Source organism: Petromyzon marinus, unplaced genomic scaffold (assembly GCF_048934315.1).
Source record: "Petromyzon marinus isolate PM22_M1 ecotype Great Lakes invasive population unplaced genomic scaffold, UKy_Petmar_22M1.pri1.0 PM_Scaffold_8, whole genome shotgun sequence".
Lineage (NCBI taxonomy): Eukaryota > Metazoa > Chordata > Hyperoartia > Petromyzontiformes > Petromyzontidae > Petromyzon > Petromyzon marinus.
The window spans coordinates 858571-879781 of record NW_027423688.1 but is presented as its reverse complement, the minus strand read 5'-3'; the positions used below and the strand labels follow the sequence as shown (position 1 = coordinate 879781).

The following is a 21211-nucleotide window of genomic DNA, read 5'->3' as shown; positions in this document are numbered from 1 at the left end:
ACATGTCTACGCCACAGGTCAAGCTGTAGCCCAAGTGCAGCTCCGGAGCCGAGTATTCCAGAGTCCCACCAACATTCATAGCTGCACACCAATCACAAGAACAACACATATATGTGTTTGTGTACTCACTGTTTCTTAAACAGCATCTTCATCACACACATGAACAGTCACATGTACAGACACGCAGATACTCACACATATACACAATCAGACAAACACCCACACGCAGACGCTCACACCCAGGAGAGGTCACTCACGTTGACTTTCCACAAAAAAGCTCGTGCCAAAGTCCGTGACCCTCACAGTGCCGGTCACGGTGTCCTTGATGAGAACATTTTCCTGCAGGAGAAGGGGCAGAATGAATTCAAATGCAGAGGTTATGCCGATAACATTCAGCCAGCAGTGGAACGATCACGTACCACCACCTACGCTAAACAGGGGAACTAGACGAGGCGTAGTGCCGTCAACGAGCGTCAGTCAAGTGCAACATTTGATGTTTGTTGACAGCTATTACTGGGGGTTGCCCCTTTCAATTGCATCTAGAAAAGAGATTTGATTTGAGGCTCATGTTCAAAGCACTCTAAGGGACCATCGAAGTAAAGGAGGGCAGCTCTATTGACAACTGATCATGGTTCCTCTGACAGGAGAGTGCATTGAGCTCACAGCTGCAAGAGTGCCCTTTAACGGGTTACGGACCAAAAGCTACACATGAGAGCTCGCGTATTCCATGACGCTATCCACCGCGCGTTTGTCTTCGGAAGTTTTCCATTCGCAGTGTGGAAGCCGACAACGGGCAGCTGTCAGGTCAAAATACACGTCTGGCACACTTAGGAAATAGTCTTTATTTGCTCCAGCTTCTGTCTCCGAAGGACTGGGGCAACGCTGTGATCAACGTTGCCGGTTTTGTCTATGGTGAGTCCCCAATACCGACACGACTCTACACTACAGTTTAATTCATACCGCATTATCTTCACCAGGGGTACAATGACCCTGCCTCCTTCCAGTTAGATGGAAACAGCGAACGCATAGACCTTGTGACTAATGTGGCCGGTTTTCTCCGTGGAACGATTCCCTACTAACAATACGCCTCTGCAACAAAATCATACTGAATGCTGTGTCCACTCACTGGCTTGATGTCCGCGTGAACTATGTTCCTGGAAGAGATGTGGGACAGGAACATGAGGATTCCCCTGGTATAACTTTTCACCATTTCCATGTCCAACCGGAACCCCGATTCTCTCATCACATCATAAAGGCTCTCCCTGTGAGAGAGACAAAAGCAGAAACAACACCAACACAGTGTCAGTGTCATCTCCTTAAATGCTGTGCTGATTCTGCTAACAACAATCTTAATATTGTTCGTGCATGTTCACGACCAATATTCAGAGTCATAGTTCAGTGTAGGTTCAGGTCGTTGGTTTGTCGATGAACCAAATTAGTTGGCTCATTTGCCCACTTGACAACTTGATTTCATTGGCATTTTTGCCAGGTGGTAGAGGGTTATCCATGGGGAGAAGATAACAACTCCGCCTGGTAAGGTCGTGGGGTTTGATTCCGAACCTGACGCATGTACATTTGGAGTTTGCATGTTCTCCCTGTGATCATGTGGATTATTCTGTAGGTCCTCTGGTTTTCCCCTCCACATTTCGAATCGACATGCATTCATAGTATTTGGCTGCTATACATTTCCACGTGATAAGTTACTTTGTTAAGCTATCATTTGTGGGCAGGTCGCTTACAAAAAAATAACTAATAGGTCAGTGGACTTTCCCACGAAAACAAAAAAGTTTGTTTAGTTAATCAGTTAACCACGCTATTAGCGGAAGGAGGGGGAGATGGAACACGCGGTACATACTTCAACAGCTCCAGGACAAGGCAGTGGTGTCCCCTGAAATCAAAGCTGTTTAGGACTTTGATGACGTTGTAATCTTCATTGCTGTCCTCACTCTGAAGTTCCAGAGCTATCTGGAGCTCCATCCTCTGCAATGTTTCTTCCTTGGAGCTGCGCAGAGGAAGTCCACAAATTAATAACTTACACTTGCTTAAGGGACACCCAGAGGCAAATGCTATTCAGAATTAATAATTAAATATACTTTCACCAGGTCTAACGGCATTGTGAGCTAGAGTAGCGTTCTCGACTCTCATTGGTACCATACGGGGCGCAGGAGCTGGCGTAGGGTACCCAATAGGATTTGAAGGTGAAGAGCCATTCAAATTGGATTGGTCATTCGGGAAAACTAAATGCAAACGCCCGTTAAAACAACGCGTTTTCGTTATAACGTGGTTCTTCAACACTTTTCTTCAACACAATAATAATATGCACTGTCCTTGAATTTGATTGGTCCACACCCGAGACGGCTTTTCTTAGAGCCTAGTCTCCACTCTTCTGGTCCAACACCAGTGGAGACTAAGCTCTAAGAAAAGCCGTCTCGGGTGTGTTGAGCTCTGTCGTCCCGACAGGTCTGTAACTTTCACCTGAAGACGGCCGCTTGCGTTGTGGCCGAAACGTCGTGATAATTTTATCGTATTATTTTATTATTTTATTCTCATTCTACGTGACATTACCGAAAGAACCAAAGAAGGTGTCAGTTTTTGTGCCAGTTAAAAGGGTAAAACCTATTACTATAGCATAGCCTCAGTTATTGGTCTCATCATCTCACAGTGTATGCATACATTGCATCTCGCCAAACTTTATTGTTACATTATTTATGGAGAGATTCTTTTCGCTCAATGCTTTTTCGCTTAACGCGGAACTTTTCATGAATGTATCTACAGCATTAAATGATGACTTACTGTAATGTGGAGGTAATCTTGTAGCAATGGGATGTTTTGGCTGATACCAGTTCACACTGTGTGTGTATGTATTTTAAGCTTTAGAGACGAAAAACCAGAGTACCTAGAAGGAACCGATGCAGAACAGGGGTAGAAGGTACACACTCCACACACGATGGTGCCCGAGTCAGGAGCCGAACCAAGTCCCCCCTTCTCGCTGTGAAGCATGAGTGTCACCACCGCATTGCACGGCAATGGACTTAACAACGTCGGCCTCGTGATGGCACGTCTCTGAAGTCTTACCTCGACGGTGACACCAGGATCTTTACAGCTACCAGGGTGTTCCTCTTGTGGTCAAGGCACTGGATCACCTGGCCTTGACCTCCTTCCCCAATCATCTTGAGCACCTCATAGCGGTAGTGGAGGTGATCATGTCGGAACTGAACAAAAGGTACAATCATTTAAACTGACTATTGTTAAAATCACAACGTTTAATAAGTGCGAATGTAATTTTAACAAAAAAATTTGCTTGGAATTATGAAGTTATTTTTAACCATAATTTGGAATGCTCAGATGTCTGCTGGCTGAGTCACCCTTAAAAAGAGCTTCTGAGCTCAATGGGCTTTACTCGGGAAATAAACTTCTGATTCAGATGTGTGCGGGTGAGTGCATTGGTGAGTGGGCGAGTGGGTCGGTGAGTGATTGAGTGGGTGAATGAGTGAGTGAGTCAGCAAGTGAGTGCGTCTGGGGGTGGGTGAGTAAGTGTGTGAGTGGGTGTAATTGTCGAATGCTTTGATACTGTCTGCTGGCGAAGATTCCCTTGAAAAATTGCTTCTTATCTAAAAGGGCTTTACTCGGGATTAAACATTCTGATTTTGAAGCGCGTTGGTGTGTGCCCTGGTTGGTAATTCAGGTGCAATAATAAGAAGCCACAAACCCCGCTATCTCTGGGCCCTGTGACCGCCCCCAAGGCTGTAGTTTTGTGGTGAGCCTCACCAGAATGTAATTACGTTCGTCGTCATCATATCCATGCCTGTTGCATCCCTTGGGTTTGTTGTCGAGCGCAAAGTACCACACTTCTTGCATGGCTGTGAGCTCCAGCTTTTCGCGGTCGGTCAAGTGAGGGCCAAAGTGAGCCAGGATTTCTGTAGGCACGAGGAGAATAACAACAACAGGTGTGTGAACCAAACTTTTGTGCAATTTATAGGGTAAATATTTCAGGATTGGGATGTTTTTGCCAATCCCAGCTATGTATGTTGAAATTCTTTTGCACCGCATGTAGCCAATGGTGCTAATCAACAGTGTGGGGGAAGGTTAATAAACTAACCACGCAAATAGGTTCCACACATCTGTTAGAACCATTAACAGACTGCGAGACAAGAAGGCTCACATGTTCGAGTCACTCACCTTTCTGAAGAGATGCCGCGACAACAAGATAATACCGACCACATTTAAACTCACATCTGCTTCTGTCACTTAACCCAACTCTAAACGGATCTTATTCAGAGCTAGCCTTTCTCTAATCTCAGAGAGGATAAGACTACTCCGGCTTGAACTTGATAATTTAGACAAATGTCTCCTACAATCACACTTAACATTAACAGATAAAATGTCCGCATCTGATTGGAACCTTGTAGATAACATGACTGCTTCTTCTGCCACAACAATGTCTTCCAAATGCAAGGTTAACCTTATTGCTAAATTCAATAACTTGTCAAAAAAGAAACCAGATCCACACATAAAAAAGACTGCTATTAATCAGAGTAACAGCACAATCTCCGATAGCCTAAAATCGGTACTAGCTAGAGGGCTGAATTTTGCTGTCACCCTCAAACACATCCCAGTGGATGATATAAAAACCCAGGTAGATGTAGCCCTCAAAGGCTTGGGACACATCCCTACAGACGTGGCAAGATTTAAAATTGCCACCATCTTTAAAAATGCTAAGAATCCTATTAATAACATCAGCAAGGACGAGCGCTCTGAACTCACCAAATTAAAAAATAGAGAGGACAAAGTCATCCTCTCAGCCGACAAGGGCAATGCTACTGTCATCATGGATAAAACCACATTCAGCAACATAATCCAGGACCTTCTTAATGATAGCAATTACACCAAAATCAACAAAGATCCGACCAACTGCCTGGCTTTAAAAACAAACAATATCATTACCAATTCGACTTCTCTAATCGAACCATTCAAGCAGTTCTCCCTAAAACCTTCTGCTAATAGACCACCCAGATTATATGGTCTTCCAAAAATCCATAAAGAAGATACTCTACTTCGACCCATCGTTTCCACTATCAACTCACCTCCCTACAAACTGGCCCAATTTCTGTCTGAGACCTTGCTTCCATTCACGGGCAAGACTACCTCAGCAGTATGAAACTCAGCTCACTTTATCTCTCTAATCAAAGGCATTTCACTGTCCCCAGATGATTTGCTCGTCAGCTTTGATGTAGTCTTTCTGTTCACCAAGGTTCCTGTACCTGACACCTTAGCAATAATTGAAGACTTGGTCCAACATGGACTGAATGCTGATGTACCAACTTTGGTTAGGAACTGCCTTACTAACACTTCCTCTTTGTTTTTTTCGGTAAAGTCACATATGGATAAAATAAAATAAATGACGACGTTTCGATCGCAACACAAGCGGTCGTCCTCAGGCGGAAAAAAAATGCATGCAGCAGTAGAAACGCTGAACCAGCACTTACTTCACCAGGAATGGTACTTTCTACAAACAAAATGAAGGTACCCACATGGGTCCCCCCTTATCACCAGTGATAGCGAATGTTTTCATGGAGAAATTTGAAACTGATGTCATCCAGACATGCATCCAACGTCCTTCCTTGTGGAAGAGATACGTAGATCACACTTTCGTCATTTGGCCACATGGCCTGCCAACATTGAATCAATTTCTCAACAACATAAATTCCATACACCCATCCATCAAATTCACCATGGAAGTGGAGAATGATGGTAAGCTACTAATTCCTGGATGTTTTGTTTGAGAAGAGACCTATCTAAAACCTAATTCCCACCACCATCCGGCGCAGAAGAATTCCCTCATCAAACCACTACACCATAGGGCCACTGCATTTGCAACCAACACCACCAAGCCAGTGAACTGGAACACGTACACCAGACTCTTAAGATGAATGGGTACTGGGACAGTATTATTCGCAAAGCTGTTTCTCCAACCATGTAGAAACAATCCACTGAGACGCCTATTAAGACCATCACTTTACCATACATAGCAGGTGTTACCAAAAATATTTCCAAAATCTTAAACAAACACAAGATCCAAGTCCGATTCAATACAGTACACAAAATCCGTGATCTAATCCCATCCTGACATGCAATATCCTGGAGTCGACAAACTGAGTTGTACCTGCGGTAGCAGTTACATTGGGAAAACGAATTGACATGTCGCGGACCGTGTTAGCGAACACAAGGCAGATCTGAAACATCGCAGAACCAATACCTCTGCCGTGTCTGACCATTGTTATAACGCTGTGGGCTCGCGTGATATTGTTTTTTTCCGAGACCAAGGTACTCTGCAAACCTTCAGGTAACTATCAAAGGTTTTTTCATGAAGCCATCCAGATATACAAACATAGACATAACTTCAACCGAGAAGATGGATACAAATTGAGCAATCATTCGATGGATGTTATTAACTAGGTAAAGCCTTAACTGGTTGTGGTTGTTTCCATCACACGCGCCAGGTACTAGTAGATTTTTCAGATTTACTTTCCCACCATGTCCCATACTCAGCTTACCACTTCTACCTCCGCCTACGTCCCCCCCCAGCCTCACTTCTTCTCCCCCTAGCGCTGACGCAGCTCCCCTCTCTCTCCCCCGCTTGCTCCTCCCCCCTTTCTTACCGATAACCTCTTGCCACAGCAGCTCTCTCACCTACTTCAGCATTTTATTATTGCTGTGGTTGTTCCACCTGATGAAGATTGATTGTGTTGCGATAGAAACGTCGTGATTTGTTTTATTTTATTTCTACCTAGGTGACATTACCGAAAGAGCGAATGAGTATAGATATTAGTTGTCAAACTTGATGATTTAAACGCGGATAGCTTCAGTGGTTTCCTAATATTGGAAGAGCATTCAAGATGGCCGCAGAAGCAATTCTGAAAGCGTTTGATGTTGTTTCAGTACTGAGGCCAGAGCACAGATAATTATCCCCATGCAACATGGCCACCATGAAGTCCCCCATGTAACATGGCAACCATGATGCAGTCTCTAATGCAACATGATTACCATATTCTTGGTTCTTTCGGTAAAGTCACGTAGAAGGGAAACAATAAAATAATAAAATAATGCAATTCTCACGACGTTTCGACTGCAACACAAGCAATCATCATCAGGTGTGAAAACCACAGCAAGAAAATTTCAATTTTTCTTGCTGTGGTTCTTGCTGTGGTTTTCACACCTGATGATGATTACTTGTGTTGCAGTCGAAACGTCGTGAGATTTTTATTGTTTTATATTTTTATAATTTTATTATTGCCCTTCTACGTGATTTTACCGAAAGAACCAAGAATATGAATCCCTGCAGCCACGAAAGCTTTAAATCAAAACATGATTACCATTAAGTCCCCCATGTAGCATTGCTATCTTGACATCACCCATACAATCACCATAAAATCTCTCATACACCAAAGGCACTGTGACGTCCCCCATGCAACATGGCCATCATGATGTCCCACTATTTACCATGGCCACTGTGACGTCCCTCATTACTGTTCTTACCTTTCGGCGATTTGCTACAGATGGAGCCGGTGCCGTCTGAGGACAGCGCACTCCACGTGGTGCAAGACGTGTCGTTACTCCGAGCCTCTCCAGCTCGGCTCATCTACACACACACAAAGACAAAGGTCCACCACATAGGCTTGATTAAGATGTTGGAGCAAGTGCAGAAGGCGAGCACTGAGCCAGCATCTCTGAGATCCTGGGCTCCACATTCAGGAGGGTCCTGCCGAGATGTTGTCGTTTCTCAGCATTGGAATATTTGGCCAATATCAGATGCCATGCTTGGATTAACAATGAAAGATGCGTGGATTTTGAGGTCACACGCAGGGATTGTTCAAATTGTTAAAGAGTGATTGGGGATCGGGCATGACGAGCCATGGCAAGGAGGGACAACAATGGCTGATAGTGAAGAATAATAACGGAGCGGCAGCCAAGGAAGGAAACACATCGGAGAGGAGAGCCACCAGAGAGATGGTGCGACAAAATCGGCGCTTGGCGGATTATTCCATCACAGCATTTGAGGGGTAGCAAGGTCTCAGGGAGGAAGGCATTCTCATTCATCAGTGGATAGATAATAGTGCTGTAAATGCTCACGCGTAGACAGGCAGGCACACCAACAGGATCTCGGAGACACACTCTGATAGACATACACATACTCAGGCGGACAAGGAGAAGCACATCCAGGTATACAGGTAGGTGACAGGTAGGCACAAGTCGAGGGGAAAACACACGTCCACCCATATTTTACCACACGAGTTGAAGAGCCACACGTACCTCCATGGCAGCAACTTGCAGAGTAGGGTGCTCAGAGCTCACTGCGTTTCTCGCACGGTCCGGGTCTCTGCGTGGAGAGCGGGAGACGCAGGTGAGGGTCACACAAAACCGATGGTGTGCGACAATACTCATGTCTAAACACGCGTCATGTCACAATGCGGACTCTCATCATCAACACGGACTCACATCATCATCACAGACTCACAACCTCACCACTCACCCACAACACGAAACACAACAAAAACAACAAAGACCGCCATTTTCCACTAAGTAGCAGCAAATGCCAGGCCAGGTGCACTTTGAGACCACGTGAAATGCTGAAGGCTCACTGACAGGTCACAGGTCAGACCCAGGTGCCAAGAGTTGACTGACTGAGATGATTGTGCCAACGTGCTACATTTCAGCCGCCCAGGTCAAAGGTCGTTGTTGTGAGCGTCGCTCCTTTGTTCGGACACCAGCAACACCGCGACAAACACCACCACTAGCACCACCACTAACACCACTACTAACACCACCACCACTAACAAAGACAGATCCCCCGTATAGCCTGAATATACTGTAGGGGCAATTTCTGCTAGCGAGCACCTATAAAGGTCGGCATGGCACACGAGGGGGTGGGTGGCTAACACCACGCCTGGCCGCCTTTGTCTCCCTAGCGGCGATGTTTACACATCATACCAGGTATTCATTTGAGGCTGAGTCTACCTAGGGGAGGCCCAGGACCGGTTCAGATAATCGTTGCTGGTGTTGGCCGTGAGCGGAAATCGAACCCGGGTCGCCAGGTTTGTAGCGCAGCACGTTAACCGCTACACTACCGCTCCCCTCACCACAACTAACACCAGCACTAACACCACTCCTAACACCACCACTAACACTACGAACCCTAAAAACACCACCACCAACATCAACTCCACCACCACCAACACCACTACCACTAACACCACCATCACTAACACTACCCCCAATAATACCACCAATAATACCACCATCACTAACACGACCACCACTAATACCACCAACACCACCATCACTAACACCAGCAACAATACCTCGAACAACCACCACCACTAACACCACCATCACTAACACCAACACCACCATTATTAAGACCACAAACACCACCACTAACACCACCATCACTAACACCACCACCACTAATACCACCAACATTAACACCACCACTCCTCCTCCTGCTAATACAGGACACCAAAGACAACGATCCTCATAGAGCCTTAACAGGCTGTAGGGGCAAGTGCTGTTAGCAAGCAGTACATATGAAGGCCGGCACGGTAAACGAAGGGGTGGGTGGTTAGCACCACGCCCGACCGCCTTTGTCTCCCCAGTGGCAATGTTTACGCATCGCACCAGGTACTCATTTGAGACCGGGTCACTGCTACACACAGACTCACACTGACCCACACACACGTACACAGACTCACACAGAGAGACTCACTTAGAGAGACTCACACACAGACTCACATAGAAAGACTCACACCACCACCGCCACCACTCACCCACAGCTCGGTTCCACGCCTAACGGCCAAACTGCCAGGGGAAGCACGTGGCGCGAGACGCGGCGTGGTGTAATAGCCATTAGCTCCTCCCCCTCACCTAAGCTCCTCCCCCATGCTCCCTCTTTCCCCCCCTGCCCCTCCCCCTTCACAACCCCCCCCCCAAGCATCCCCCCCCCCTCGCGACCCCCCTTGCCCCCCCTGGCAACCCCCGCCCATGCTCCCCCTCAACCCCCCCCCTCACGCCCCCATTGCCCACCCCCCTCCCCCCGCTGCTACTTCCGGTCAGGCAGGGGGCGAGTGGAGGCGGCGCGCGCTCTGGATTGTGGGTGGCGAGCGGCCGATTTGGTTTCCCGCTCACGGCCACCGTCAGTGGGTCGCGAAATCTTCTGAAGCGGCGGCTCGCTGGGCCTCCTCTACGTCGACTCAGCCTGAAGGTGAGAACCTCGCGCGGTGTGCACACATCAGCAGTGGCGGCGGTGGTGGGGGGAGACAGAGGAGGAGGCGCCTGGCCCACAGCCGTCACGTCCTAGACGCCTGCTGAGTTCACGGCGCTGCTTCAAGCAGAGCCCGGCCCTGCTGCTGCTGATGATGAGGCGCTGACGGTGGAAACCGGCCCCAGAGTGGCCCTCGTGTTGAGCCATAGCTGATGAGAGGCACTCCCAGACTGCCGTGTGTTTTTATCCCTGGAGGGACGGGTTTGTTGTGGATGCGAATCGCCTGCTGCTGGAAAAGGCATCCACTAGAGGCCGCTATATAGAGGTATTTGGTCTACTCTTCCACGCTGGTCCGGACGTGTTGGAGCAAAGTGGCCATGCCCACACTTTACCCCACCACACGCAGGGCGTTAGCTCGCTGGATTTGCAATGCAGAGGTGCAGGTTAGATTTCATTCCCACTCACACCCACCGACACTCACTCAGCCACCCACTCAGCCACTCTCTGGGCATCTATGAAAAAGAGCTTCATAGCTCATCGGATTCCTCCAGCAAAAACATACTGATTCTCACCCACCCACTCAGCCATTCACCCACCCACTCTGGCACTCATCCACTCACCAATTCACTCAGCCACCCACTCGGCCACCCACTCAGCCACCCACTCTCTCACCCACTTCGTCACCGGTCACCCACTGCCACCCACCCACTTGGTCACCGGTCACCCACTGCCACCCACCCACTTAGTCACCGGTCACCCACTGCCACCGGTCACTCACTCTGCCACCGGTCACTCACTCTGCCACCCACCCACTCTCTCACCAACCCACCGACTCTCTTGCCAACCCACCGACTCTCTCGCCAACCCATCCACTCACCCACAGGGAGACACAAGGAGACAAGGGGACCCACATGGTGTGAGAGTGTATCAGCATCATTGTGGTTGTTGTGGTGGTTATGTTGGTTGTTATGGTTGTGGTGGTTATGGTTATATTTGTGGCAGTAGTGTTTATACTTGTGGTTATGTAGCTGGTGGTTATGATTATATTTGTGGTTACGGCGATTATGGTCGCAGTGATTGTGATTATATTTGTTGTGGTTATAACCCGCGATGTATTTCGTCGAGGATGGATGCCGCCGCGTGCAGGAGTTGGGCGAGGCGGGAGTGAGCCACCTGAAGCGCCCTCTCCGACGGTGGTGAGCCGCCGGGCGGCCGGGCAGTGAGCAGCTCGGCCGTCGTCGCTTCTCCTCCCCCTTCCTGGGCTGCCAACCCCAGTGGTGTTGAGTCGTCCTCCTCTTCCACTGGAGCCCTGGTACGAGTTTTTCTTCGCGTCTCCATTATAGCGATTCATCTTACTATTTGGCTACTTCTGACGCCAGTTGTAGTGGGTGGAACGGAGAGTGAGACTTCTTACCGAAAGAACCAAAGAGTATGAACTTATATGGTTTATTTCATCTATTTTTAGTGGTTTGCTACCATTCCCTTTGCACTCCTATCGTTTTTGTATTGTTTGTTGTGACGTTATGACCCCGTGCCCCCTACTGGCACATCTTTGATCAAAGAGCTTTATAGCTCATTGGATTCCTCCAGCACAGAATCAATACCGATTCTGATGAGACCGGAACGAACACGTTTGAATCGAATCGCGTACTTCGCTTTACTAAAATAGTTGTGGAATCGATTCTTGTGGAATCTGTTCTCGTGGAATCGAATCATCGATATTAATTACAGAGATTCACCATCGATATTAATTACAGACATTAATCAACGACGTCGCTAGGAGTATCGTGGTGCCGCTCTGCAAACCTTCGGGCTACTATCAAAGGTTTGTTCATCAAGCCATCCAGATATATAAACACAGACATAACTTCAACCGAGAAGATGGATACAAACTGAGTATTCATTGGAAGAATGTTATTAACCAGGTAAAACCTTAACTGCTTTATGGTGTTACCTTAACTTTCCGCATCTCTAATTTCTTAAGCTTCCCACTCCCAGCCCCGCTCTCTTCAGCACTCCCCTCATACCCCCCCTCTCTATCTCTCCTCCCTGATCCTCCCCCCTTCTCTTACCTATATAGTCTCTTGTTTACAGCAGCTCTTTTGCCCACGTCGGCAATTGTTTCTTGCTGTGGTTTGTCCCACCTGATGATGGACGCTTGTGTTGTGCCCGAAACGTCGTGATTTAATTTATTTTATATTTTATGCCTATGTGACTTTACCGAAAGAACCAAAGAGTATAGCCCAAGAGAGTTTGTGTAGGTTGGAGCGGTAGTGTAGCACAGTAGGGGGCACAGGTGGTGCATCGGCCAGTCATCTCAGTCAAGCAACCAATGGCAACCTGGGTCTGTCTGTCTGTGACCTCCTGCTGCCAGCGGGCGTTCGACGCTTCATGTGGCCTTAACCTGCACGTAGCCTGGCACGAGCGCCGTGGTGACATCTCCACCACTTCGTGGCGAATGGCGGTTGTTGTTTATGGTCGTCTCGCGATTAGCACTACGCTGCACTACTAACCCAGCGACCCGAGTTCAATTCCCGCTCACGGCCAACACTGGTGACGATTCCGTTCCTGGGCCTCCCCTTGGTCAACTCAGCCTCAAATGAGTACCTGGTGCGTTGTGTAAACATCGCCACTGGGGAAATTAAGGCGGCCGGATGTGGTGCTGGCCACCTACCCCCCTTCGTGTATCAAAGGTGCTGCTCGTTAACAGCACTTGCACCCGACAGTCCTGTCGAAGGCTACATGGGGGATCTTTGTCTTTGTTTGGTGGTGCAGCTGAGGAGGCGCAACTGCACGGCGAGTACCTCTACCGCAAGGCGCAGGAGGCCAAGAAGTTCCTCGTAGAGGAGAAGGCGCAGCTCAAGAGGGCGCTCGATGGTAACGGGCGGCGAGACGGATCTAGAGATGGGCTCGCGACGACAAGACAGACGAGAGACAGCGAGACAGACTAGAGACGTTGAGACACGCAAGACAGACTAGAGACGGATCTAGAGACAATGAGACACGCAAGACGGACTAAGATGGGACAAGACGGTCTGACAATACAGGCGAGAAGACAACCGCGCGTTGGAAAGCGTTTCCGAATGAATCCATGCGTGCGCATGATTTTTCTTCCTTGTTAATTCTCCCCTGCCCGCCCCCCACCCACTGCCCCCTGTCCCCCTGACGTCGTCACCGAAGAAAACCTGGTGCTGCCTACGGACCTGCGGTGGGAGGCGCTTGAACTCCAGAAGGCCGTGGAGTTCGACCAGGGAGGGGAGGGTGATCTCACATCCCTCACCATCACGTCTCCTCGCATCTCTCTCTCTCTTCCTTCCCGCGAGACTCCCGAGGCAGAGGGATAAGCGTCGCGCGTCTCCGCCCGCTAGACACGCCGAGTCGGCGCGCATCCCCGGCTCGCCGTCGGTCCTTCCTGCCAAGCGGTGGCACCGTGTTTTGCCGCGGAGGTTCGCGGTTCGAGAACGGCGGGCCCTCAACCCCCCCCCCCCCCCACCGGTTTAATGGGTTTAATGCCGCAGTTGCGTTGACCGTAAATACTGCACGGCGATTGCTTCCCAAGTGGACTTTGAAAAATCCCGTGGCGTGAACGTGGAAAAAGAGTCGGCCGTGTGTGTGTGATGGCTGGCGTAAATTTTGGTGGAATGTCAAATGAAGGCCGTGGTCACCACATAACGTGTGCTTCTGGAGCAGTCTTCCTTCTGGAGCGGTCTTCCTTACAATATTAGGATGCCACTGGAGCTTTGCACTTTTAAATCATCGTCTAGATTGACAAACTCATTTCTTGAGAACTACTTTTTGTGGTTAGTTTGTCACACTTCCGATTACCACGGTTGGCTACGTGCTGTAACAAAGAGGTTTAACATGCACTGACGCACTCATTCACTCACTCATCATGTTACTCAATTTACCCACTCACCTGCCATATCACCCACCCACTCTTGCAATTGGGACTCATCCAGGTCTCATTATTGCTCAGCTCGCTACACAAAATCAACGCGATCACTGCAGAGTGATATTCTCAACTATTCCTGGTCGCTCCTTCCATCCATCCACCCACACACACACCTTCACTCACCTGCACGGTGAAGTATGGCAAATGATAACCTACCCTCTCCGTCCCCCCTGCCCCATCTACCACCTCTTTCTATCCACCCCCCCCCCCCCGTGTCAGTAGGAGTGAGCAGCCACATGGATGACGAGTACCGCTGAGCCGGCGTGAAGGACCCACACATCATGGCGACGACCTCACGCGACCCCAGCTCCCTCCTCAAGCAGTTCATCAAGGTGCGGGCACGGGGTCACAGGGGCTACAGGGTTTGGGGTCACACGAGGAATGTGGGTCCTCGTGTATTGCATGTGTACAAGCGCGCAAAGACAGAGGTCCCCCATATAGCCTTAACAGGTTTTTGGGACAGGTGCTGTTTGCGAGGGTGTAGGTGGCTAGCACCACAACTGGCCACCTTTATCTCTCTGGTAATGATGTTTAAACACCGCACTAGGTACTCGTTTGAGGCTGAGTTGATCTAGGGGAGGCCCAGGACCAGTTCAGATAATCGCCACTGGTGTTGGCCATGAACGGAAATAAACCTCGGGTCACTAGGTTTGTGGGGCAGCATGCTAACTGCTAAATTACCGCACACACACACGTGTTCTCTATCGGCTTTAGAATCAGTTCCTTGCACCTCACACGAGTCGTGTCGACCAATCATCGGGCTTGTGCAGTGTGAGACAACTCGCATCCGTTGAGTTAACCAGAAGAAATCTGGTTGTTGATGAAAGGTGGAGGCTGTGTGGGGGGGGGGGGGGTCGTAAGTGGTGGAGCGTTGGACACTTTGGTTTGGTGCATGCAGCTTTTGTCAACTTCATTCCTCGCGATTCAGTCCGCCTTTTCGCGATGACCGATCCCTTCCATTCATCGAAAATGTATCTACTGTAGCACTCCGCACGGTCGGTGGTCACGGAAAGATGTACCATTGGGGGCGCCACTGTGGCGAGATGTTAACTCCCTCACCTGGTATACAGGAGGTCGCAGGTTCAATCCTGACCCTGATGCCTGCTGTATATTTGGAGTTGCGTGCCTCTTTCCGAGGAGTCGCGTGGATTTCTCTCCAGGTCCTCCGGTTTTTCCCTCCGCATTTAGAATCAACGTCCGTTTAAGAGTATTTGGCTGCTATAAATTTCCACATGGCGATAAGCCACTTAGTTGAGCTATGATTTGTGGCCAGGTCGCTTCTGGAAAAGAGCTGCATAGCTCAGTGGGCCTTACCTGGTAAAATAAAAATAGTAAAGTTTTTCCAATGGTGCATCCCAGTTGTGCCAACACGGGGTTTGGCGACCCCGTATACCGGCACGGCTCGGCTCGGCTTCCGCAATGGAAAAAACAAACAACACAACCCGAGTCGGATACAGTGGGGGGGCGGGGAAGTGGGGGGGGCGAAAGCAGCGTGGCCGGGACGGACGCCGGTGGGAAGAGCGGACTCGGCGTGTGACCGCTTGCTGTCATGTTACCACACCACCACCACCCTCCCACCACCACCGCAGGAGATGAAGCTGATCCTGCCGAACGCTCAGCCGATGAACCACGGAGGCCACAAGCTGCAGGCGCTGGTGTGGGCGTGCTGCGCCAACGCCGTCAACGACTTCATCGTCCTGCATGAGCACCGCGGTATGCCAGGCACGCGCACGCACCGCAGTCGACAAAGCTCCCCCGTGTAGCCTTTAACAGGCTGTCAGGGCAAATGCTGTTTGTCGAGCGACCTACGAAGGCCGGCAGGGCACATGGCGGGGTGGGTGGTGTGGTCATTACCGCATCTGGCCCCTTTTGTCTCCCCACTGTCGATGCTTGGACACACCGGAAATCGAAGTCAGGTCACCGGATTTGTAGTGTAATGAGATAGCCACTCCGCTCCCGCTCCCCGGTGTGATGCATGGTGTGACGTGTGTGATGCGGTGCAACAGACGGGGATGGAGGTGTATTTAGCTGTGCGTACGATGTGCGGTGTGTAGTATGATGCTGCAGACATGGAATTGTGGTGTTTTAACTGTGTATGTGGTGTGATGTGGTATGATGCCGCAGATGGAAGGGCAGTCTGTTTAACTCTCCAGTACAGTCTGTGTGACACCTGTGGTGTGTCTAACTTTCCGGCATGCTGTTCATGTGACACGTGGTACGATGCCACGGTGTACTTGACACTCTCGAGCGTGGTGATGCGGCACGACATCCGGACGTGGACATGATGTCCGAGGCATTCCAACACCTCGTGATGCACAACTTCACGTCGCGACTCGGAAAGACGGTGCGTGCGGGCACCGTGCCAGTCTCACCCACATCTTCCTCCCCCATCCCCAAAGCACAAAGATCCCTCGTATAGGCTATAACCCTTTCTCATTTCCATGATGTACATATACGTCGTCGAAACGGAACCGTAAGAAAAACTCAAGTACGTCTTCTGACCTGAAGACATACCTTTTGCTCCCATAAGACTATGCGGGAGGGCGTGTGGCACAGTTTTGTTCCATAGAGTGCCGGTCGTGTCACTACGGTTCTCTGCGGTGAGGGCAACGCCTTTTAAAAACAGCAGCGCTACGCCTCTATAAATAAAATTAACGCCGAGCCGCTCGCGCGTACCGAGATTCAGCGGTGAACGTGACACCTACCACCCGGCAACTTGCAGATGTCTCGGAATGGGAAAGAGTGAGCAGACTTTTGGGCCAGGTGCTGTGTGTCCGCCTGTATATTCGGAGTTTGCATGTTCTCCTCCTGGTCACTTTGATTTTTCTCCGGGTCCTCCGGGTTTTTCCCTACACATTTAGAAACTTGAATTTCGAGTATTTTGCTGCTATACATTTTTATGTAAAAAAGAGCTACATAGCTCAGTGGTAAAATAAAAATAGTTTCGTTTTACTTTAGTTTTCGAGCAACAGCACAGAGTTTTTATTTAACGCCATCTCTGAAGCTGAAGGCGCGTAATGTTGTTCATTTGCTAATGCATCCGCAGTTTTAAACAGTGTGGCCGCTGGCCTCTAACTGGCAAACGTCTGCGAGGACACGTAATGAGAGTCCAGCGCCGTCCGTGTGACTTGCCGCGACCCCTCCCGTGACTTCTGTGCCCCCTTTCCCCCCTCCCAACAGGCACAACGTCTACAAGCGCGACGGCAAGGACATCGAGTTGAAGGAGGTGGGACCGTGATTCGAGATGGAGCGTAAGTCTGCCTGACACATTGTTACTCGTCTCCACTTTACACCCCTGCAGAGGCGGTGGAAATTCCACATTCCTTGTGGACTTCCCTACGAAGTGGTTGTAAATTTTATCGACCCCTGAGAGGATGATGGGCTGAATGTAAGAGTCTAGCCTTGGGCTAGGTGGCCCGCGGGTGACTTGTAGAGCGGATCGGAACTTGAGTCGGTGGGGTCGCTGCTCTGGTCGCATTCGCTGTACCGTGACCCGACTCGCATTCCCCCACCCCGGATGCGATGTGTAAATTCAAAGATGATCGGACGTAATGCTGGCCACCCACACCCACCCCTTGGTGTGCCGTGCTGGCTTTCCTACATGCTAACACACGAACAGCGCTTTTCCCACGCCGTCTGTTAAAGGCTGCATGGGGGGGATCTTTGCTTTTGTGTGTCGCGCAGTCTATGAGATTAAACTGGGCACGCTGGACAACGCGGCCACCGCCGAGGTGGAGTGGCCTTGGCGACCGTACATGAACACGGCGAAGAAGAGGAAGTTCCTGAGCGTGGAGTGAGGGAGGGGAGGACTTCCCCCCCCCCCCATGGGCCTGGGGGGAGGGGCATTGGGGGGGGGTTTGTCCCTGGAAAGCCGGAGTTGGAGTCGAACCTCGCGGCGCTCTCCGCCGAGGCTCGAGACGTTGAGGAGAGGTCGCCGCGTGGATAGGGCAGTGCGTGAATCGCTGTTCCAACCCTCGTCACACACGCGCATTATACGCGTCACACACACATTGCGGATGTACATTTATCAAACACAAACATGCACATCGTCGCATGCGTCGCACACAGAAGCACACAATTGCACAAAAAGACAAAGGTACTCCGTATCGCCGTTAACAGATTGCTGGGGCAAGTGCTGTTAACGGGTAGCACCTATGATGGCCGGCATGGCACAGAAGTGGTTTTGTGGCCAGCCCCACGTCTGGCTGCCTTTGTCCTCCCCAGTTTTGCGATGTTATACACACCCCACACCACGTACTCAGATGGCTGAGTTCGTAGTGCGCTAACTGCTGCACCACCGCTCCCCAAACGGTGTACATACACGCGTACACAAAACGAAACATTAACATTTATTTAAGTAACAAAAAAGAAAATACCAAGTCAGGCAGATGGAGAAAGTGGCGTGTCGCCGTGCACAGCACCGCTCTCGTAGCTACTCACCTAGGGTGGGAGCTCTTGGCTTCAATGCCACCCGGGATGTTTAGATGTGAAAACCTGCCATAAATAATATTTTTGGGAAGTCACAAGCGCCTTAAGTTGCATCTCATCTCGACCATTTTAATGGGCACCCCCCCCCCCCCCCCCTGTAGCTGTCCCCCTGTGGCACAAAATAAACTAACAAAACTAATCTATTTTTATTTTACCAGGTAAGGCCCACTCAGCTGTATAGCTCTCTTTCAGGAACGACCGGGCCACAAATGAAAGTGCTATAAAGTGGCTTGTCACGCAGAAATATATAGCAGCCAAATACTTTTAAACGCATGTTTCTAAATGTGGAGGGAAAAACCGAAGGACCCAGAGAAAAATCCACGCGGTCACGGGGAGAACATGCAAACTCCAGATATACAGGCGTCGGGATTTAACCCACGACCTCTATACCAGGCGAGGCCCCAAGGTGAATCAGCACTTGGCCTGCGAGCGGGTATTATTAGTCTGTCAGTAGGGGGTAATGATTCCGGATTTCAGTCTCAATTGAAACTGTAATCTGGAACACTTTTGTCATATTTTGCTTGTATAAGTGTGTTCATAAAATACAAGTTTGGTCATTGAGAGAGTTATAAATGTCCTATATGCATTTCATGTTTATTGTGTTTATTGTATTTAATGTATGAAGAAAATAAAATTTTGTATATGCTACAGTATGTTTCACACGTTATTCAGTGACACTGCATATGACGGGCAATGTTTGGGGCAATCGGCCTTCAACATGGAAAATACATCGAGGCCACATGACCCGTGGCCACCGCCACTTCAACCGTGGCCCCACCACTTCAACCGTGGCCCCATTGGCACGTTGATGTGTGGCTCTGCTTTCACCTGTGGTGAGAATGAGACCAGAAAAATTACAGGAGGCCGACTCCATATGAGTTCGTCACGCTCTGGATCTCGCTAATGGGACGTTGGATGAAAATAAAACATGGAAGCGACAAGTTTCTTCTCTGGCGAGGACATTCCCACAAGATTGCCACCTTTCCCAATTAATGGAATTTGCCCCAACATCACCCTGATCCAAACCAGCGGGAGCTGAAATCTTCCAGAAGGTTCAGGATTTATTGGTACAATCGTTCGGATGTTGGTGTTTGCATGGACTTGCATTTAAAACCACCGGTCCGCTTGACGTCTTTTAAACAATACCTGTGGTCGGGTCCGCTCCCCCACCTTTCTATCCCCTGCTTTTTTTATGACCGGTGTAGTATATCTTGACGGTGTGTGCGTGTATCACAACGTGATGTAACCGGGCCCTCGAATTGCCTCAAGAAATGAATAATCAACATCTGTCGCTTTGCTGTTGTGATGTCACCACGAGGCGCCGAATGACGGTGGGACGGCGTCGTCGCACTCGTCGAGTGGACAAGGGCTCCGTGAAATGACGATGCGGATTGCGCCAAGCGTATAGAGGTCGCCGATTGCACGCCGCTGTGGCTCGACCACTCGTGGGTCCACCTCAAAGTTCCTGTGCCCATTTGAACCTCATTGCCTGCGATGATGCTGCTGCTGGCATGGAAGAACACACGTGGCGCCCTCTTGTCTCTCCATGTTGTCTTTCACGTCCCATCGCAGTTTTCATGTCACTTGATGTTTACAGCCTCCGGTAAGGAGGCAGTGAGGTTCAGCCGCTCGATTTTTCTTCCTTTAGTGCACAGTACCGTACACGGATACGGGCACAGTACGACACCGTAGCTTTATTGATTGTTCAACAAAAAAGACCATCCCTCGCCCAATCTAGTTACCTATACGGTGTAATATATCGCGAGACATTTGTTAACGTAAAAAAATGGAACTGTAATGCTGAAAATTATACTCCATGAAACTCGGGGTTTTATGGAGTATCTGAGGGCTTCTCAACGCTTCATGCCTCGCCCCCACTGATGCCCTCTTCTCCCCACTCCTACTACTGACGATTGTATGTAGGGTGTGTAGGCATTTACTTCCGACTGTTGTATGTAGGGTGTGTAGGGTGGTGGGAGTAAATGAGATTTAAAACTGGGTGCTCAACTTGAACTCACCACCACTCACATCATGTATGCACTCATCCGCCATCTCGCTCACTGACCCTGTGTTTCCGTGTTGATGGTGTGAGTCCGTATTGATGCTGTGAGTGTTGATCGTGGGAGTCTGTGTTGATCATGTGAGTCTGTGTTGATGCTGTGAGTCCGTGTTGATGGCTCGGGGGCACGGTACAGAAGGGCAGTACAACTGTAGAGTAATAGTTGTTGTCCAGCAGCGGCAACTGCGGTGGACGGGGAGTACACACGCCAGTGAGCCTCACGCGTGTTTGTCAGCAGGGCGGAGGCACTGGGGCAAGGATCACAGAGACCCTGTCTGGAAGACCCTGGAACCCGCTCGTGGGTTGGAGAAGGGAGGCGCGGCCAGGGCGGAGCCAGGCCGCGCCGAGTCGGATAAAAGCAGCGGAGAGCGAGAGCTCGTGGTTGCAGGTTCTGGGAAGTGGAGTCGTCGCGTTGGCACTGTCTTTGCCGACTTGGTCGCTGCCGTCTTCACTA

General features: G+C 49.8%; 1 protein-coding gene across 2 annotated transcripts; it reads left to right on the top strand.

Annotated features, from left to right (window-relative positions):
- The first annotated feature begins 10128 nt into the window (after positions 1–10128).
- Positions 10129–19346, top strand: LOC142923844 (U3 small nucleolar ribonucleoprotein IMP4-like). Of its 2 annotated transcripts, none has more exons than XR_012940885.1 (8): positions 10129–10258; positions 11405–11570; positions 13034–13135; positions 13439–13519; positions 14433–14542; positions 15800–16554; positions 17391–17461; positions 17895–19346. XR_012940885.1 is itself a non-coding variant. In XM_076064828.1 (8 exons), exons 5-6 carry the CDS (start codon positions 14492–14494, stop codon positions 15971–15973), a joined length of 225 nt encoding a protein of 74 aa, XP_075920943.1. In that variant the 5' UTR covers positions 10131–10258; positions 11384–11570; positions 13034–13135; positions 13439–13519; positions 14433–14491; the 3' UTR covers positions 15974–16554; positions 17391–17461; positions 17895–19346. The 2 variants fall into 2 exon arrangements, 1 of the variants encoding a protein (XP_075920943.1); XM_076064828.1 differs by having other exon boundaries at positions 10131–10258; positions 11384–11570.
- The last annotated feature ends 1865 nt before the right edge of the window (positions 19347–21211 follow it).

Excerpts from the sequence above, each read along its gene's own strand:
- LOC142923844 (XM_076064828.1), top strand. The coding sequence starts at position 14,492 with ATGGCGACGACCTCACGCGACCCCAGCTCCCTCCTCAAGCAGTTCATC. Across the intron at positions 14,543-15,799 it reads TCCTCAAGCAGTTCATCAAG|GAGATGAAGCTGATCCTGCC; the intron begins GTGCGGGCACGG and ends CCACCACCGCAG.